This window comes from Cydia pomonella, chromosome 1, assembly GCF_033807575.1.
Source record: "Cydia pomonella isolate Wapato2018A chromosome 1, ilCydPomo1, whole genome shotgun sequence".
Taxonomy (NCBI): domain Eukaryota; kingdom Metazoa; phylum Arthropoda; class Insecta; order Lepidoptera; family Tortricidae; genus Cydia; species Cydia pomonella.
Genome location: NC_084703.1, coordinates 22,116,263 through 22,136,686, shown reverse-complemented (window position 1 = coordinate 22,136,686; position 20,424 = coordinate 22,116,263). Strand labels below are relative to the sequence as shown.

General features: G+C 36.9%; 1 protein-coding gene across 3 annotated transcripts in view; it reads left to right on the top strand.

Annotated features, from left to right (window-relative positions):
* Positions 1-20,424, top strand: part of LOC133527480 (DNA-binding protein D-ETS-3) — a 109,871-nt gene that overhangs the window by 69,551 nt on the left and 19,896 nt on the right. For all 3 annotated transcript variants that reach the window (XM_061864514.1, XM_061864506.1, XM_061864523.1), the window contains one exon: positions 15,316-15,387. In XM_061864514.1, the coding sequence (XP_061720498.1) occupies positions 15,316-15,387 (72 nt within the window). The remainder of the gene's footprint in view (positions 1-15,315; positions 15,388-20,424) is intronic.

The following is a 20,424-nucleotide window of genomic DNA, read 5'->3' as shown; positions in this document are numbered from 1 at the left end:
TACTCGTAACACCGTGTATTGCCTCCTCTAGCCATACGACATGCAGTCATACGGTTTTTCATCGATCTTATTAATTTTTTAAAGTGTCTTCAGGGTGGCCAGCCCATTCTTGTTCGATCGCAGTCTTTAGCTCCATTATAGTTGTATTTTATCGGCCATAAAACACAACTTTATTGGAGCCTTTGACCATAGACTGATTGATTGGCCATAGACTGTTCACTAATGTGTAAGACTCTTTTCGAGGTGCACTGGGTCTGACCCGTCTGACGGCGGCATGTATCAATAGATGTCGAGTTCAACTCGCCATCCCTGTCACGGCCTAGCGTGAGGCCTGACTCGAATTACCGATTTGGTTACTAGAAACAAAACTTTTAGCCTACAAGTTCTCCAGAATACGGTACAGTCCTACTTCAGATTGTCGTAACAAAAAATCCACTTAATAACCTACAGATAAAAAGTAGAGTCAATAAAATTTTAAAGGATACTACGCTAAATTAAAGTCGCAAAGTAAAATATTCAAGCTGATCTGCTTCCCAGTCATCGAATTATAGAGGTAGTTCAACAATTTTAGGTCGTTCACTCGTAAAACGCGTAACCATGTCATGTAATTTTTTTTGTGCAGCGTAAAAATCAAAACAATAGTCCCTAAAATTATAACACGCGAGCTTGGGCGCCGCGCGTCGGTCGCGCGCGCGCCACGTGCCGCCCTGGCTCAACAATACCCACCTAATTCTTTGATTGACACTTACAATATTTCGGTAAGTGATGCAATATTTTGATGATTATCATCATATAGCGCAGCGAGCGGAGCAGAGGGACTCCATTATCGCATCGCATGCTTCAGTCGGCACGCATTGTCGCCGGTGCCAGCTCTCGACTTCGATATTTGTCCAAATTTAATTGAAGATAATCTCGTTGAAATGTTACGTTTAATATTAATTAGAAATATATTTTATTAAGTAGGTACCTGTAATGAAGAAAAGAACATTAAGTATGCAGTTTTGATTTCATAAAATAAATTTTTAGGTCGCTAAAAACGCTACACCTTAAAGTAATATCTATTAGATAATTGACCCTATGTTAAACAGCATCCAGGGATATCAATAAAATAATGATAAGTCGTTATAGGCCCCGGGAGACCGCGGCGTCAAACCGTGACGACTTAATGCCCCGCACAAAAGTTGTAAATGATTTAGTTGCCGCACCCCGGGGACCGATAATACTGGAGGTCGATCCTTAAACATCTCTATAATATGTCGTGTAGTTTATATTACTAAAATCCACCTGATTTTCTATTGAATCAGTTTTTGTAAGAAATACTGCGAAAACCTGTACACCGCGAGACTTGTAATTGTAATTTTTAGTGTTTGGCCTAGCTGCGGTTAATACTCGTATCTAACCTAAAATATGGAACATAAATTTGTACGAGCACAGAAGATCTTTTTGCTTTCAATGTCAATATGACTTTAAAAAATAAAACTGCAAACCGACAAAATCATTGGCATCAAAATAGTTCCCCAAAGCAGTGAGCCCCATAGTTTTGCTCCCCCTGCAATCACGATATAAGCTAACATTAACTGACCTATAGCGTTATTTAAAACTAAACGGCGCTTATTTGCCGAGAATGAGGTGGTGGCGCATTACGAGTAAACGCTAATGATTATTGTGTAATTAACAGGGATTAATCATAATTATGACATTTTTAACATATCTTTGGTACGGTGACAGCTGTCATCTCCATGCAATATATAACCTTATAACTACTTATAAAGCAATACTGTATTGAGCGGACGAATGTGAAAAATACTATAAAATGTATTGAAATGCTTTTTTTCTGTTAATGATTTTTTACATGAATATATTAAATATTTAACTGTTACACTTACTACAAAATGTTCAATTCCAATGTAGGTATGTGTTGTAATTGAAATATCAGTGTTTTCTATTTAAAATAAATGATATTTTTTACACATTACGCTCCATTGTGGTTAGATTCGAAATGAGAAGAACCCGGCAGCGACGGCAAAAATTAGCTAAAAGTGGCTTTCATCCACAATTCTCCGTCTCGCTTGCACTTACAAACAAGCTCAATCGTAGAGGAGGATGCAGGACAAGGAAAATGCCGGAGGCGCTTGGAGGGAAACTTTGAGCACCCCATTGTTTTGCATTCTCTGAAGCGCGAACGCGGAGAATATTATACGTAAGTAGAGGAGCTCAGCTAAAAAGGCATTTCGTTTCAGTTAAATGTGAGTGTCAAATGGTGGAAATATGATTTCAAAATAAACAGTGAATTCAAAGTATTGTTGTAAATAAGCCAGCTAGATACAAACTTATCTGGCTCAAACATAAGAAAACATAATTCCAAATAAACTTGCGAATTATAACACGAAGTACCTTATACTTGTAGATACATGAATTAGATTTATCGTGGCACGATGAATTGATGATGCACATTATAAATACTCATATAACAGATCCTGACTATGGTATGTTCTTAATCTAAGAGGTAGGTACTACAGCCTTCTGGTATTAATTGTGGCTTTCCATCACAGAAAGGTCTTTATGCTTCAAGTGCAATAAGGTCCTTTTTTTCTGAAATCCCGACTTAAATTCTGATAGAGAGCCACAATTAATCACTCTGTTTAAACCGCTCTGCGGTGGCAGCATGGTTCCATTTTTATCACTTGTCACTATGCCCGTCACTTTCGCACTTACATACTTGTTAGAACGTGACAGGCATGGTGACAAATGATGAAGAGCCGACCATCTTAGCCCTAATTTCGTTTAGTTCGCTATGGCCGGTACCAAACTGGTTTACAGGCATCCTTACATTTCGGGTAGGTACAAAAAATACAACTTAAAACCTAATTTATAAATTCCTGTACCTAACACATACATAGGGCGATAGTTCAATCTGCGGTAGATTTGATTACTGTCGGGCATGTTTGTGCAGCGCGCTCCAGTCGCCGCCTTTGACAAATAGTTTTGGCACGAGCATCCTTTGATCTTGCGTAATGAGAATTTAATTTGTGGTGGTGACGGGCCCTCACGCGCCGGTTTAAATTTGTATTTTTAAGGGGCATGCGACGCCGGCTTCCGATTGTTTTGCTGGTTGTAGTCACGCCTTAAAATAACCTTGTGATTAAGTAATTGCGACCTTTTGAAAAGACATAGTATTTTTAGGCCATACCTACAGGGATTTTATGAGAAGCGTTTTATTCTTGTGGTCATGTGACAACTTATGTACGTATAATTAATGTGTTTACGTATTTCCCGAATGATGGGCAGTCAGTTGGTCACCATCAATCAGATCAGCCAAATGTCAGTAGCATATGAGACTACGTGTCAAAAGTATCTGCCATTCTCTAACAGCTTTACTGACACAAGATATGCAAAACGGTATGAAAACATATAACGTAGTGGCACCAGTGACGACAGGGAACCAGTACCCGACACTTCTATGTTTTATCCAAGAAACTAAGGGTAGGAAGCCAATTTCTTAATGTAGCAACACTGTGTGGTAGCTGCACAATGTTGCCGTATTAGGAGATCGGTTCCCTACCCTTACTTTCTTGGATGAATAAGTTTCTAGCAAAAAAATAATTTTTGGTACCTACTAGCCTTCCTATATCTCCTGTTTCCATCATCAGATCAAATTATACTGCTTTTGATCCCACAAATGTTCACAATAGTTATATAATGGCATTACAGGCACACTATACCAGCACTATTATGGTCGAAGAAGTTGCCAAACGCATTAAAAAGCATTACAACGGTCTATAAAGTTACCAAACGCACTACAAAACCATTAATACCTACGGTTAAAAAAGTTGCCAATCGCATTACAAAAGTGCTTATTAATGCCGCCTGTATTTAATACACACTTGAGAACAATTATTAAGCAATTCAGATAGAAGACTTTTGATAAATCACAGTAGGTACACAACAGAACTCAGTTGATCTTTAAAAGTACTATAATAATTCAATATTCACATATATTCACATTTATGCTTTTCAATAGTAATAGGCATTTACTTAGCAGTTAAAAGTGCTTTTAATGTTATAATGCTTGTTGTGTTACTAGACCAATAAACCAACATACTAACAGATCAAGTTAAATAAGAGGCTGTAAAAATAGAAGTGTTGATTACTGATTCCTCAGTGAGATTCCGTATCTATTTATACCTATGCATAACAGTTAAAGTACAAAAGATTATGTATCTGACTGTAAAGCTGCTAGGGAATGTCAGATATTTTTAGTTACTTGTAGTTGTATCCGATGCTATTGAAGCTGACTGGACGTCCTCAGCTGAGGTGGTTGGCTAAAGTTGGACATGGACAAACATCGCTTTTATATTCATTGTTAAGGGTGCATTAATAATAATATCTTCTTATTTAATCATTTTACATACATTTCCAGAATCCCAGAAATGTATAATGCAGGAAAAAGTGTAAAACCCTCGAAATAAAAAATCCTACCCACGAAACGCAATACCGCCTACATTGTTCGTAAAGATAGTAGATAGTGCTTTTACGTGCGCCGTTATCACAAGTAGATATTGTGTTTCGCATGATCGATGTTGACATCGCGCGGAGATCGCCTGGGGCAATATTCGACTTATTTTTTAAATATTTCTTGGCACACGTAGCAAACTTTAGAGTCACGAAGTGTGACATTTGACCAGTATAACCACATAAAACTTCTAGAAGCAATGTAATGTATACCTACAGGTAAAATAGAAAACAATAAGTCCTCTATGAAAATACAACCAATAAAAAATAACATTTTGTAGTTAACGACAAATATTTACGGACAAAAATAATACAACACACCCCTAAAATCAAAGACCGCGCGAGAAACACCCAAATCAAAAGAACCTTCCAGCATGTTGCTCTAACACTAACAATGCGTGAAATCTGATTGCAGACTTCAAAGAGACAATCTAATTCTTCCACGTACACTGCCAATTGGAAATGTGCTGTGTTGCCAACAGAATAAGGTGCAATTTACTAATACACGTCATCCCTCGCAGCCTGCGGCATTGTTCACAAATGGCCAATGCTATCGAAGAATAGTTTAAGATTATTCGGTGATTAGTCTAACATTATTAGGGTTACGTACCAAAAAGGTACAAAAGAAAACCTTATGGTGCGACTCTGTCCGCCCATCCGTCTATCTGGCACAACGCTAAATATCTCGAGAACCTCTTAAGCTATCGATTTCAAATTTGGAATAGTTATGAACAACACTAACTCAAACACATTGAAAGTATTTTTTTTATTAAGTATGGAAAATGCCCAATATGAAGGGGGCAAAATTTCAAAGTCCAGTGACTAGGTTAAATTCAGAATGTACATTCCAATCCGATTTTTAATTTTTTTTTGTAGTGGAAAAAAATTATTTATGAAGGAAAATGTGAAAATACCCCCCCCCCCCCCCCCCCCTTATCTCCGAAGTTTACCGAAGTAAAATAATAAAATTTCCACACAACATTAACATCTCTATAAATTTTACAGGAAAAATATAATCAGACCTCTATCTTGGTAACTTTTTTAAAATTATTATATAACATTTCCGAATTCAGTTTGCAACTTAACCAACTTTAAGTGTGTTTATTATCCTTGTAATTTCTATGAGATTACATTAAAGACACCTTTTTAATATTAGGTCGACCTGTATGTAACCTATGTAATGGAATCTAAGGTAACTAATTTAACCATCTTCCAAGGATCGTAGCGTCATGAAAATTGGAAGCTGTATGTAGTTCTGATTACAATACAATAATATGGTACAGTCGAACTAATTTGATGATGGAGCCGGAAGATATGAACTGGAACTTCATGATGGAACATCGTATCATAGCTGTGTTTGGATTTGTTAGAAAAGTCTTGTAATGAACTTTGACCACGATTAGGTTTCAAGGTCTGATGATGAAGCCGGAAGATAGGCACTGGCAGTCATGTTTGCACTTGTGAGAAAGGTCACGTAATGGACTTTGAGGTTTCAAGGTTATAACAAACCTATTATATATTGACTTGGAAGTTTTTCAGTTATCTTATTACGTGCATTTATAAAAGCGTGTTTTTCTAGTGTTTTTTAAACTATTAATGTATTTCAAATAAAACAAGAATTTTTGAAATCGATTCAGATGATAGAGAATTATCCTCGAAAAACGAACGTACGTCCATTACATCGCGCAAATTAGTTAGACAATTTGCCGATAGATGGCGCTGTACACAATTATACTTAGTATAGGTACTTCTGATCAAAAGTCTTTCGCCTTGAACCGGTTTTTTTTTTCTTTCTGAATACTACTTACACAAACCTATGAAATACGGAACGGCATTGTTCGAATATTCATTGCAGTGTGAACTTGAGTATCCCGGGCATGTTTATCATAAATAATTGAATCACCAACTTGATATTTATTTCGATTCGAGCATTTTCATTAAAACTTATTTATTAAGTAAGTACTATGCATATGTAACGGTGAGAGAAACAATAATAAAACTTATAAACTATATATTACTAAAATTAAATATCGTCATCTATCGAGCCCTTACCAGCGTGGGCGTGCCGGCTGCGTTAGAACCACCTGGCCTGGTGCACGACGACGGTAAGAGGCCCGATGGAATGACTCTAATCCCATGTTAAATAGGACGGCCTCTTATCTGGGATGCAACATATGTAGATACCTTAGCGCCGTCCCATCTAGCCGCCACGTCTATGAGAGCCGCCGGAGCAGCGGCAGCAGCCGAAATCCTAAACCGCCGCAAATATGCTGGTCTTACAAACAACCACATATTTGCCGCGTTCGCGGAAGAGACCCTGGGGCCGTAGAGTCGTGAAAGTTAATTTTTTGTTTGATTTCTTATAACTTTGATAGTTTTTTTTGTTATCAAACAAAATATTAACTTATAAGCCGCCCAAGTAAAACTAATATTATGCAGAAAAGTTTGAAAGGATAGAATAAAAAGACATACTTTATACTAAAGCAAGTATATGTTTATTGGTTTCAATTTGGTCTACAAGATAGTATAACATAGGTGTTGTTACTTGAATTGTTCTTTTTTTACCTTTGTTCATCAGTTGCGCGCGGGCGCTTGTTATTGTAAGACGCGTCCTGTCGGTATTTATAAAAACCGGTCGTGTCGCCGCTCCGCACAATAGGTTCGATGCGCTTAGTTGTTCTTTTATATGAATAAAGGCGATAAGCCTATTGAAAATGAGCAAGATGAGTTAAATGAATCTACCAGCTTACCAAATCACGAGAACAGAATGACAAGTAGTAAGAGTAATGAAAAGTTGAATGACATGGAGATGACTGAACATGATCAAGTGAAGAGTTTTACCAACCAAGAGGAAACGAGCAGAGCAGAGAAGAGAAGTAGGGGTGTAGATCCGGAAGAATTATGGATACAGGCAGGTAGACGAGGAAAACTGCTTGCTCGAGTCGTAAACTCAGATTGTGACGACTCCACGAGGGTACCAGAAAATAAATTCGAAGTTAGCATGACGGGAACGGAAATACTGCCTAAACAATTTAAGCTTGCAAAAACGTTAAAAGCGGAAAAAATAAGGGGTGTTGTGCAAATAAAATACGTTAACTTGTATAAAGTGTTAATTCAGTTCTCGACAGAAGAATGTGCAGAAGCACTCATAAATTCCAAGATATTCAACGAAGGTGGATTAAAATGCCAAAAAACATTAGATATAAACCATTCATACGGTGTAATACGGGATATTGATCGTGAATACGCTGAAGACGAAATTTTAGCAAGTTTAAGCTGCAACTCTGCTATTATTCTTAGCGTTAAACGACTCAAGCGTAGAACAGAATCCGGTAAATGGGAGAATAGTGAAGCAATAAGGATTTGTTTTGAAGGGGCGTCAGTACCACCGCATGTTTATTTATTTGATGCAAAAGTGAAAATTGAGTCTTATAGATACCCAGTAACACAGTGTTCCCGCTGCTGGAGATTTGGTCATATGGTGCGCCTGTGCCCGGCCAATCGACCAATTTGTCCAAAATGTGGGAAAAATCATGAAAACTGCGAAAAGATCGATTTTACGTGCAGCAATTGCGGCGGTAGACACATGGCACTGTCCAAAGATTGTCCAATATATATAAGAGAACGAAAAATTCGTGATCTGATGTCCGAGTTTAATTGCTCATACAAAAGAGCGCTGACCTTATACGTTCCTCCCTCGCCTCCTCCTTCAAGAAGCGTTGAAAGTAACTTCCCGATTCCTGAATCTGAAAAAGAAGCAGATGATACGGTGGCGCCGTCATCTTCAACCAGCAGTTCTACGAACACTTCAGATACAGCATCAAAAACGCCCCAATCGTATGCTCAGACAGCGAAAGAAAGGAAGGAAAAAAAGCAAAAAGGTAAGAAGACAGGAAACCGCGAATTAGATTGTAATGCTTATATTCTCGAAGCGACTGATAGAAGTTCATCAATAGAAGGTGGTTCCCATACAGTAAGAGAACAGGAACCAGCGGGAGCCCGAAATAGGCCGGAAAGAAAGCGTACGTTTTCGTGGATAGTGCTTTGGAATAAACTTAAAACACAATTGTTAAATGAAGCGGCACCCTTGGAGGACAGGATAAAGAAATGTATTGACATAATTTGGAAAGCGGCTATATCCTTTGCAGTACAGTACCTATCGGAAATTCCTTGTCTTAGTTTTTTGAACAGTTATGGATAGTAAAGACAGAACCTCCTCAGTAAACGTACTTCAATGGAATGCGCAAAGCCTTAGGCCAAAGAAAACAGAGTTCGAGGCACTTTTATATCAGGAAAAAATTCATGTAGCATTAGTAAGCGAGACCTGGCTGGAGCCGGACAGTTCATTTAGAATCAAAGGTTACAACATATTTCGAAATGATCGTCAGGACGGATACGGGGGTGTAGCTATAATAACTCATTGGTCATTAAAGGCTCAAAGAGCTGAATCCAGAACACGTAACGAACAAATTGAACTAGTGAGCGTCAAGTTAGAGAACTGTGAACACCTCAAAAATATTATATCAGTGTATTGTCCTCCTAATGTAAATACTTCAATGGAAGATTGGAACTATATTTTTTCACAGTCCAATCAACAATCTCTGATAGCCGGGGATTTTAATGCACACCATACTAATTGGTCATCAAAAACAGATACGAGAGGGAACCGTGTATTTGACTCTGCTATAGATAATGACTATGTGTCACTCAACAATGGCAATCCAACTCGTATAAAGCTCATGAACGTAGTACAGAAATCAGCGCCCGATATCTCATTTTGCTCTGCAGATATTGCGCTCAGGTTCGAATGGAAAGTTATGAACGAAAACCTAGGCAGCGATCATATGATGATTAAAATTACTATCGGAGGCATGGCTTACAAACATTCTAAACGGCGCAGGATCTTCGGTCAAGCTGATTGGGCTGGATATAGTAATAAAATTGATGAGAAATTATCGGGGTTTCTCTTACCTTTGGATCACCAAACTGCGTATGACAAATTTATAGAGGTCATAGACGAAGTGGCGGACGAATTCATACCTGTAACTAGAATACCCAGAACTCCATTAAACCCAGCAAAATTTTCGCCCAAGCCTTACTGGACGCAAGATCTATCAAAATTGGTGGCAGAAAGACGCTTAGCTCTAGCTCAGTTCAGGAAAAATCCTACACCCGACAAACTCCACGTCTTACAGATTAAAGTGAATAATGCTCGGGCAGCGATTAAACGACAGAAACAGAAGTCTTGGCAAAAGTTTTGCGACGATATTGACAATGTTACCTCTTCCAGAGAAATGTGGTCAAAAATGAGATGGATCAAAGGCTATAAATCTTCAAGACCTAGTGTAAACAAAGATAAGTTAGAGGTTTTACTCAATGAATTAGCACCAGACTTTGTATCGCCCGAGAAGCCTATATTTTACTCAAGTAACATATTGCTGAATTCACCGGTTACGATACAGGAACTAAACAATTGTGTTAAACGCTCAGACACAGCTCCTGGACCCGACAATGCTTCATATTCTATGATTTACAACCTACCGGAAGTTGGGAAGAAGACTCTGGTTGCATTGTATAATCGATTTTTAGAATCCAGTTTTGTGCCCAAACAGTGGAGGTTAGTAAACATTATTCCTGTACCGAAGCCGGGAAATGGGAATCAGAGTTCAGCAGGTATTCGACCAATAGCCTTGTTATCATGTTATTGTAAAGTTTTCCATACAATTATTACTCGCCGACTTGAATGGTACATCGAAAAAAATGAATGTTTGTCTGGGGAAACTATAGGTTTTAGAAGATCTAGGTCGTGTCTGGACAACTTAGTGAGGATAGTAACTCGAATACAAATAGGTCTTACCACAGGAACCCCCACCGTTGGCTGCTTTATAGACATAAATAGCGCTTATAATAAAATTAACGTAGCTAGCCTTCTATCTATCCTAGATAGTATAGGAGTCGGAGGCAGCTTGTGTAACTACTTGTGGGATTTTTTGAATCAAAGAAATCTAATAATAGAAACCGGGCAGGAAACTCTTATACGCACCACAGGAATGGGCATAGCACAGGGTGACCCGTTATCGCCGACCCTGTTTAATGCTGCCACAAGCAAAATATGTCATAACATAAAACAGGTGTTCATTTCACAGTACGCTGATGACTTTGTCCTTTACAGCTCGAACAAAAACTTATCACGAGCCATCGCTGACGTACAATGTGCATTGCGCGTATTTTCCAAGTTAATAGAGGACCTGGGGTTAGATATATCTCATAGAAAGACAAAAGTATGTCTTTTTAGCAGGGGAAAAAGAAAGACTGATGTAAAACTATATTTGAATAATGCTAACATCATTCAACAGGTGGACAGCGTCAGATACTTGGGCATGTGGCTAGACAGAAGTTTAAAGTGGGGTAGACATATTAACGAGACTAGAGACAAACTATTTACATATATCAATGTATTTAAGGTACTCGCTGGGGGTAACTGGGGCATTCATCCTACACATTTGAGGCGCCTATACATAACGATTATTCGCAGTAGGATCGATTATTGCAGTTTCTTATATGATACTAGCATCAATAACCATTTAAACAAACTTAACACGGTGCAAAACCTAGCAATGCGCGTAATTGGGGGTTTTATCAGAACAACTCCCATACAAGCGATGGAGAGTGAGCTGTGTCTCCCTCCTTTACACATGCGTAGAAGGTATTTAGCGGTTAAATTTTGGCTGAGATCTCAAGCGTTTAAAAACAACATAACAAGTGAGGTTGTTAAACAGTTAGACAGTTCGTGTAACCATAGATACTGGGTTAGAAAAAAAATACCTCTTTTGGTTAGTACACTTAGAGCCTATAAACAGTACCCAATTCAATCGGCGAGTAAATTACCTATGTATTCTTTGAGTAAATGGATTACTTCTTTTGATTTATCGCAAAACATTAGGTTGAATATTGAAGGGGTTAACGTTGCTAAAAAACAGTTATGCGCAGTCACTTTAAAAAACAAATGCAGTATGTTACTGGGTAGGGAGTATGCTACATATTACAAGATTTTTACCGATGGTTCCAGGGAGGAAACCGGTTCTGGCGCGGCTTTCTTCGACCCGCAATTAGACCTACGTGCTAAATTTAAAATAAGTGCAAACATATCAATAATGCATACTGAATTAATTGCTGTTTCAGAATCTTTAGCGTATATATTATCGGTGGACTATAATCAATTTGTCATCTTATCTGACTCTAAAAGTGCTTTATTACATTTGGCTCGGTTAACCTCGAGAAGTCGAGGTCTACCGATAGCCTATCATATCTTGGTAACCATCGGTAAAATCCAAGCTGCGAATAAAAAAGTTGTGATGCAGTGGGTACCCTCACATATAGGCCTAATGGGTAACGAGGAAGCAGACCTCGCCGCCAAACTAGCCATCAGTGAAGGAAATGATTATGAATGTTTACCAATGCACAATGAGATCTTGAGAGCAGCAAAAGAAAAGTGCCGTCTACAATGGAAGGAATATTACGATGAGCGGTCATTAACTAAAGGAATTTGGTATAAAACCATTCAACACGATCTTCCTCGTTACCCATGGTTTGAAAAATTAAAAATAAAACGCAAGTACATTGTATCACTGCTTCGACTGCGTACTGGACACATACCTTCTAATAAATTCAAATATCTTATGAAGTTATCAGATTCATCTAATTGCCTAGATTGCAATATGGTTGAGGATGTTGTACACGTACTGACGGAATGTGTCCGGAGCGCTGCCCAGCGACGCGATCGTGTCAGTGGTAATGGTAGTAACGTAGGATGGTGTAACAGTGCCTTGGCCTCACCATCATCAGATGATGCTAAGGAACTGCTTAAAATTTATTTTTCCTCATTGTTAAATGTTACCTAGAGTCATACATGTAATTTTTTGGATTACGGGGGTGGCTTAGCGTAAAGCTAAAACTCCCAGGTAAAATAAATGAAAAAAAAAAAAAAAAAAAAAAAAAACCTTTGTTCATCTTTGTGTACAAAGCTGCATTAGCATCGTCTTCTGTAACTTGTGTCTCAAAAGCAAGTATATGTTTATTGCTTTCAATTTGGTATACAAGATAGTATAACCTAGGTGTTGTATGTACTTGAATTGTTCTTTTTTTACCTTTGTTCATCTTTGTGTACAATGCTGCATTAGCACCGTCTTCTGTGACTTGTGTCTCAATCTGACTTAGAACGCTTTCATGTGCGCATAACTGACTTGCCTAGTTCTCAACTGAGCGTTTCTTCTTTGACCTTAACATCCAACTGGACTTGAATTCAAGAAATTCCGGAGGTAAAGTGCACATTAGGAGAATTCCTGGTAATTTCGTCTCGCTCTTTAGCTCCGTAAATAATTCGTTCCAGATATTCTTTAAAATAAACACATGAGTAATGATGTTGTGGTTCGGTTTCTTCTTGTACTAATGAATTTCAGGCGTAAGACGTATGTCTGTCTACGCACGTACCTCCATAGATGCACTCTATCTCGTCTAACTTAGCGGAATCAAAAATCTTCGCAGAGTGTCATCGGACACGACTGTCGTAAACAAAATTAAAATAATCATCGCTTGTTTTCATCGCTGCATGAGCGCTAAGAAGGATGGTATTTTCTTCTTACCTTCGAAAATATCTAAACCTCCCGGCACTGCATTGAACACTGTTAAAATTTTAAACCTCCAGGTTTTGTAACATTGGAACTATTGGGATTCTAATTTCCCTATTTGTTATTGACTCGTGTTTAATGCTTGCTCAGATTTTACTCTGCTCTGCTCTGCACTTTAAAATGAATAGAGAAATAATAAGTTCATATCAATCATATCTCTATTTTCATTTTTTTGACAGTAAACTACAGTTGCTAGGTAACAACATTATGAATAAAGATAGGTCTTAATGTTGTATTCATGGCTTTAAATTGTAGCAATTTTAAAGTGACATCTGGTGATGTAGTTTGCACAATCGGTAGTCAACTTTGCGCAAAAGTAGGTTATCGGATCCCATTAATAGAAATCGCCGCCACCTTTACTAATGTTAACTACATTTCTAAGTGCCCCCCCCTGGTTTTAAGGATGTAAATTGCATGGAGATTAGGTACAGCTGTCACCGAACCCAAGCTATGTGAAAAATACTTACTATCACTATTATTAGTGTTGTGACTATTAATAATCTAATAAGCACCTATTCAAAACCTAACGGTTCTCAAATTCCCAATAACTCCTATCCAAAATTTTATTTTTTGTTGCATATTGCGCGATTGCTGCGGCGGTATCATGGTCGCATTTTTATCACTTGTCATATTATGCGTCACTCTCGCATTTGCATACTTGTTAGAACGGGACAGGCATGATGACAGATGATAAAACACCGACCATAATAGCCCTACAGAAGTTACTTGATTGAAGTCATCACAATGACGTAGATTCAATAATAAGATAAAATTCTCGTTTCTCATCAACGTAGACCGTGATGTCGACAATGATCAATCATGTGTCAATGATCAATGGTCATCAATCCTTTTGATGCAGGCTGATGTGCTTATACGTATGTATACACCGTGTTTTTATTAAATTTCGTTATCTTCAGGGAATGGGTAAGTACGTTTAAGGAAACTGAGAGACATAGTTAATTAAAAAAATGTATTTATTTATATACCTACAAAATAATTAAATGTTGCACATAGCGTTGCGTTACAACACAGGTATTAAATTTAACTCTACCAAACAATTGAAAACTGTTACTTATCAATTTCATTTCGAACATCGATCGTCCTAGATAGATAGATAGATAGATAAAATCTTTATTCAACCACAACTTACATGCTTTGTGACACAAACAAATAACATAGAAAAAAGAAAATTGACAAGAGACAAAGAAAAAGTAACATACAATTTGACACTAATATCAATAACAATGTATTACGTGTCTTATTTTTAGATTAGTAGAAGTATTAGAAGAGGGTCATGTCTTGTGGTAAAGAATAGGCGCTGACTCAGCATAAATGCTGCGGAGACCACAGCGCTGTTCTTCCGTCAGAACCTTAAAACCTACACTAATAAACGACCAGTGCAGCGCTAGTCAATGTACTTATATGTATAAATATATATGCATATTACGTATATTTGTACTGTAAGTATGTAGGTACTGTAAATAATTGCAAAAAAGTATGACACGTAGTTATTATACTTATTAATTTATAAGATGTGAGCGCAAGTGGATAGGTAACGGCAGGTAATGGTGTGGTCAGATGGGGTTAAGTTTCAGGCACTTCGTTTTTGGATTTCTAATTGTTATTCGCGTAATTTTATTTTCAATTGAGGTTTACTTTTTAATAATCTGATTGGTGGAGGTATGTTGTTCCAACATTTGGTGGCCCGATACCTAAAACCTCCCCTAAAGGCAGCAGCGCGGTATTTTTGAGGCTGCAGCATCAGAATACGCGAGGCTCTAACCAAGTGACAGCTTCTGTTTGTTGACCAAACCAGTTTTTTGTATAGATAGCTTGGAGTCTGAGTGTTTATTACATCAAAAAGTAACTTACATGTAGTAGCAAATGTATTAACTCGTACTAAACACTAATGAATATGTAAACAGGCCCTAATTCAAGTATATACGCACGTAGGGGCCTTATCGGATAAAAAAAATTAACGATTATCTCCGAAATAGAGTTAATTAGAATAATGGTGTCTTTGGGAATGTTACTTAATTTAAGGTCAAGGTGATTCCATTGGTACTGACTTTATACATTATCTGAACCATAATATGTAAATTTTGTGTTGTTCCAGGCTATGGCACCAACTCGTTGTCCGCCATGTCAAAGTCCTCACTCGACGCGCACACGCATCTTCGTCAGCCTGGTGAGTGCACTAAACTTTACACAGCCAATGAAGGCCCATGAAGAGCATAAAAGTCGTATTTAGATTTCAATATTATGTCATCATCTGACATAAATCTCAGTGCATCTCACTCTCACGCACGAATTAGTGCGCGCTCGATACATGGAGGCCAAATCAAACTTACATTTTGACATCGAAATGTTATTATTTTGTTATCAATCGCCCGCGCGGCCGCTCGCGACAATACCTAAATCATATATAATATCATTTTGATGTCAAAATGTACGTTCGAGTAGGTCTCATGAATAGAAGTGAATCAAATGGGAATGTTCATCAAGGCCTGCTGTACGAATATTCGATTTTCGCTACATATTAAATACATGTTGCTACGGGCTACGATTGCTACGCAGCGTAGCATTCAAATGGGTTATGAACCTTATGAGTATGAACTAACTGATTTTAATAAGTTATAATAAAACTTATTTCCTAATATTATGTATACTCTAACTACTTTCTTCCCGTGACTTCGATTGCGTAGAATTATCTATAACCATTCATTTTGGCTAAAGATACATGGCGACCAAATCGGTAGTTCTAAAAGTTTATTGGTCTTGGTTTGATCCGTACTGTACCCCTAGTGTAAATAAATTCGATTTTGAAACGTAACGTACGCGTTTGCGTTTAGTCTCATTTTGTATGGGTTTTTGAACAGCACGCCAAGCGGGACGTTTTGGAAAGTCAAAAATCTCATACAAAATGACACTTAACGCAAACGCGTACGTCACGTTTCGCTGTCGAAAATATTTACACTAGGGGTACTGAAAGCGATACCGTGTATATTCATACATCTACTATTTTATCTCAGTTTTGCGTTCACAAAATTAATGTGTATTAATTAATGTGTATGCCCTATTTTACATGATCTTATACAAAACTGTCAACCAAATGTGCAAGGGTCGTATGTTTTCATAATGTCTAACATTGTCCAAGCGACCAAGCTAAAAATTTATTTAGAGTTTAAATAACTATGTATAATGCTTGAAATAATCCAGCTTCTTCTTCTTATTCGTGTAAACTACAATGTGTGATGATGAGAATCTTTTCAAAATTACGATGATGTAAAATATTTGATACTTTTGCTGCGACTGCACGTACCATTATCCCAAATAACCGGCGGCACTTTAACACAGGGCGTACTTACTTAATAAGAATCACACCGAATTTTCTTTACGAACTTACATAGCATCATATTTCAGCTACTACGTTAGGTAAGTTGGAATATCTAACGAACTATAAATTTTGTTCGGCCATTAGGCATGGTCAGGCGCGGGGGCGCTCGCCAAACACTCACTGTTTGTTGTCCACGGTCAGTTACCCAGGGCACATAAAAGCTTATTTGTGTCTCGACTTTATTGTGTCCAAACATATTCTTTTCGAGCCGGACGCGGGTCGCAGCTTGTGAAGGGCCTGACTTTTGTTCTGAACTGTTCGTGAAATTCGTTTGAAAATTAAATTGAAAGCAACTTTGGATTTTAGAAAATGATTCATAAAGAAATTAAATCTTTTTTTATTGCACCTGTTATATCGTTTATTGCAACGTTAGAAACAAAGATTCAATGATTCCCTGGAGTGACTTCTCTTTCGTCATTTTATCTCCCAATGAGCTTTTAACCAAGTGTACTGGATTCGGGAAGTGCAGTTTTTGTATATATTTTTTACGACTCATAACTAAATAAACCTTACGTGATAATTGTAGTGTTAGAAATAATTTTATATAAATCAGCACTCATAAAAATATAATTTTATCAAATGATAAATTAATTATTACATTAAACAAAATATTAGGACTGCCATATATATTATTTATTATGTCATAATGTTAAGTGCTGGTGTTACTAATTTATTACCACTATGATGATGCCTTATTATTATGTATATCAATAAAAACTAAAGGTAGTCGCTCTGTAAATCTCCCGCCTAAAACTCCATAAATGAATGACTCCACCATTTTGAGGAAAATCCAAAAACTGAGTAGACAATAATAATATACGTATTTAAATCATCGAATGTACTCACAAAATTTCACGACAATCGATTGATAAAGAACTGTAGAGGAGAACATCCGGACATACGAAAGCATTTTTGCCCAAACTGAAATAGAGACCTTCACTAACGCTCGGTCAATAAAAAGTGAAATATTATATTATAACTATAGTTAAGAAGACCCCAGGTTCCCATGAGCCGTGGCAATAAACTGGGACAAACGGTAAATAGAAAAAAAAAACAATAGATGTGTTGACATGTAGTTCAGGATAATGAAAGTATATTGAAATGTAGTTCAATATAATATAATACTAGTGAGACAAAATATTAAGTTTTTCTTGTTAAAAGAAGTAAGTACTTACTGTAATTATAAAAATAAAAAGAATAAAGATTTACTTTCGACTAAATTCTCATTACTAAGGCTAACGAAGAGGCATCTTATTAAGCCGCATCCTGAGAGCCATCCAGCTAAGGGCGCACGCTCTCTCCGATACGTGACGGGTTTGTCTTATGAGCTCGCGTCTAATGCGGATAGAAATAGTGTACCTTGCCTAGGTACGAATTACTAGTACAAGTACTTATTATAACTTAATGCTCGCTGAGCGTGACCTTTATTTATTTTTGACCATTTGTACTTACAAGATATTTTTAAGTTTATAGTGGCGCTGTAGCCGCCATTGCTGTCTCTTTCATTATGATGTACCTTACAATTTTTTACAATTCAAATATACTTTATTCATGTAGGCCTAGCAACAAACACTTATGAATAGTAAGACAGTATTACATATAATTATCTTAATCTAATTATCAGAGCAATTTATTGATGTTGTAAATATTATTCCATATATAATACTAATGAATATAATTCATAGATCAAATTTAATACTAAAACTTTCACAAAATATAGTCATACAAAAAAAATGTATAAAAAATACTAGTCTAGATTGTTTCTAGAATAAATTCTAAATGTCAAACAAATATAATAAAAACAACAAAGGAAATACATGCATTGGAATATCCATTTCATCATCATTATTCAAATATAATAAATAATTAATCATTTCGAATCACAATTAATCCCACGTTGTTTTATCATTCATGTAGTCTTGTGTGGTATAATAAGCTTTAGAAATAAGTTTACGCTTTACATGATTCTTAAATTTATTAATTGGTAACTCAGTAATATGGTTTGGAAGTTTATTATAAAATCTCACACAATTACCCATGAATGATTTTTTAATTTTATGGAGCCGAGTGAAGGGCACGGCGAACTTATGTTTATTTCTAGTATTAATATTATGAATGTCACAATTTTTCTTAAAATCGGCAATATTTTTATGCACATACAGAATATTCTCATAAATGTATTGACAGTGCACTGTCATGATGTCAATTTCCTTAAATTTATCTCTCAGTGAGTCTCTATGGTTCATTTTATATATTGCTCGAATAGCTTACTAAAGAAAAGGGCAATATAAAAAAAAAACATAGAAATCTTCTATGTGTGCCTAGATTTATTTAATTTAGAATAATAGAACATTCTACATTTCAAGACTATATATTTCTATGGAATGTGTCTATCATCAGATCTGCTCGATGGTATTCAGGTTTAGCTTGCAGGATTAGACTCGAACATATGTGCATACATACATACTTACACGGAAATATTGCAAGTTAAATAAAAGCTTGTAAAACGCGTTCTTGTTTATGGATCCCTTGATCTTTTTCTCAACGAATAGAAATGTAAAATATAGTCTGATTGCTCAAAGAAAATGTAGGGAAACTATATTTTTTCGATCAAAAATGGTAACCGTAGGTGTGTTGATCGTCGCACCATAGGTTTTTACTTATGCGTACAGGTATTACTATACCATATTATACGTATTTTTATACGGTAGCTCTTGTAGATCTCTTATTATTATTTTATCGACTATTCTGACTTATGCCTGAGAAATTCGTGACGCTAAAAATATTATTCTTGACAACTATAGGTTCAAGAAATATACAGGTAAGGCAGTCAGGTGTAATAAACTATAACTGGCGTGTTTTATATTAAGAAAAACAGCACAAATGGAGACGGGCGGAGAGTGGCGCGGGTGGCTCGGGCTCGGCTCGATTTCATTAGAAAACATTGGTGTTTGCCCGCGTGTCAGCCGCGTGTCTGCCGGCGACCGCAGGGGTCACGGACTCGGGTTACTCGGTACGTGGGGCAGCTCTGATTTTCGGCTTTTGCTTGAGCAAAGATACGCGGTTTAATAATAGAAGACTAAAAATATTTGCGAAATCACGACTTTATAAATATACGCATTATAAAGGAGCATCTACTTCCCTACTCATGTACAGAAAATTTCGTCGTGGCTAATAGCCATTGAAGTGTAATTTTTTACAAGGTATCTAAGGTTATTACTTATATGCATAACTTTCCCATAGTTATATTATAAAGACATAAAAAGTATATAAGTACTATAAGTAGTAGTATTTACTTAGCAAATACCTGCATGCATTACAAGTATTATAACCAATACCAAAGTGCCAATCGTTAACACTCCGTAGCGTAGCGTAGTCATCTCTCTCATATTATTGCGACAGTGACAGTTGCGTTTCGTTCGTTACGGAGCGTTAACGATTGGCTCGTTGGCTACGCACCCAGGTACCGTAAATGCTTTGCTGACAGCAAAATAACCTACCTTGTTATTTTCATTACCCACGATGTTTACATCAGTAGGTACCTATGCACAGAATTATGTTTGTTAAACCCTCGTGTTCGGTATCAACTGGGAGCGTAATATTTATGTCGGAAGGAAGGCGCCTCAAAACATAGATTGTGATATTTATTCAAATCGAGTACGTGTCTACAATTTAGCAAGGTACAATACATATATAAGTAGGTACAATACAATCAACGACTAAATTCCAACAGACTTTACATTACAATTACTCATGGAAGCCCTAATAACGTTGCGATGCCGATGTATCTACTGTTTAATAAAGAAAGTCATCTTTTACCTGTTTTGG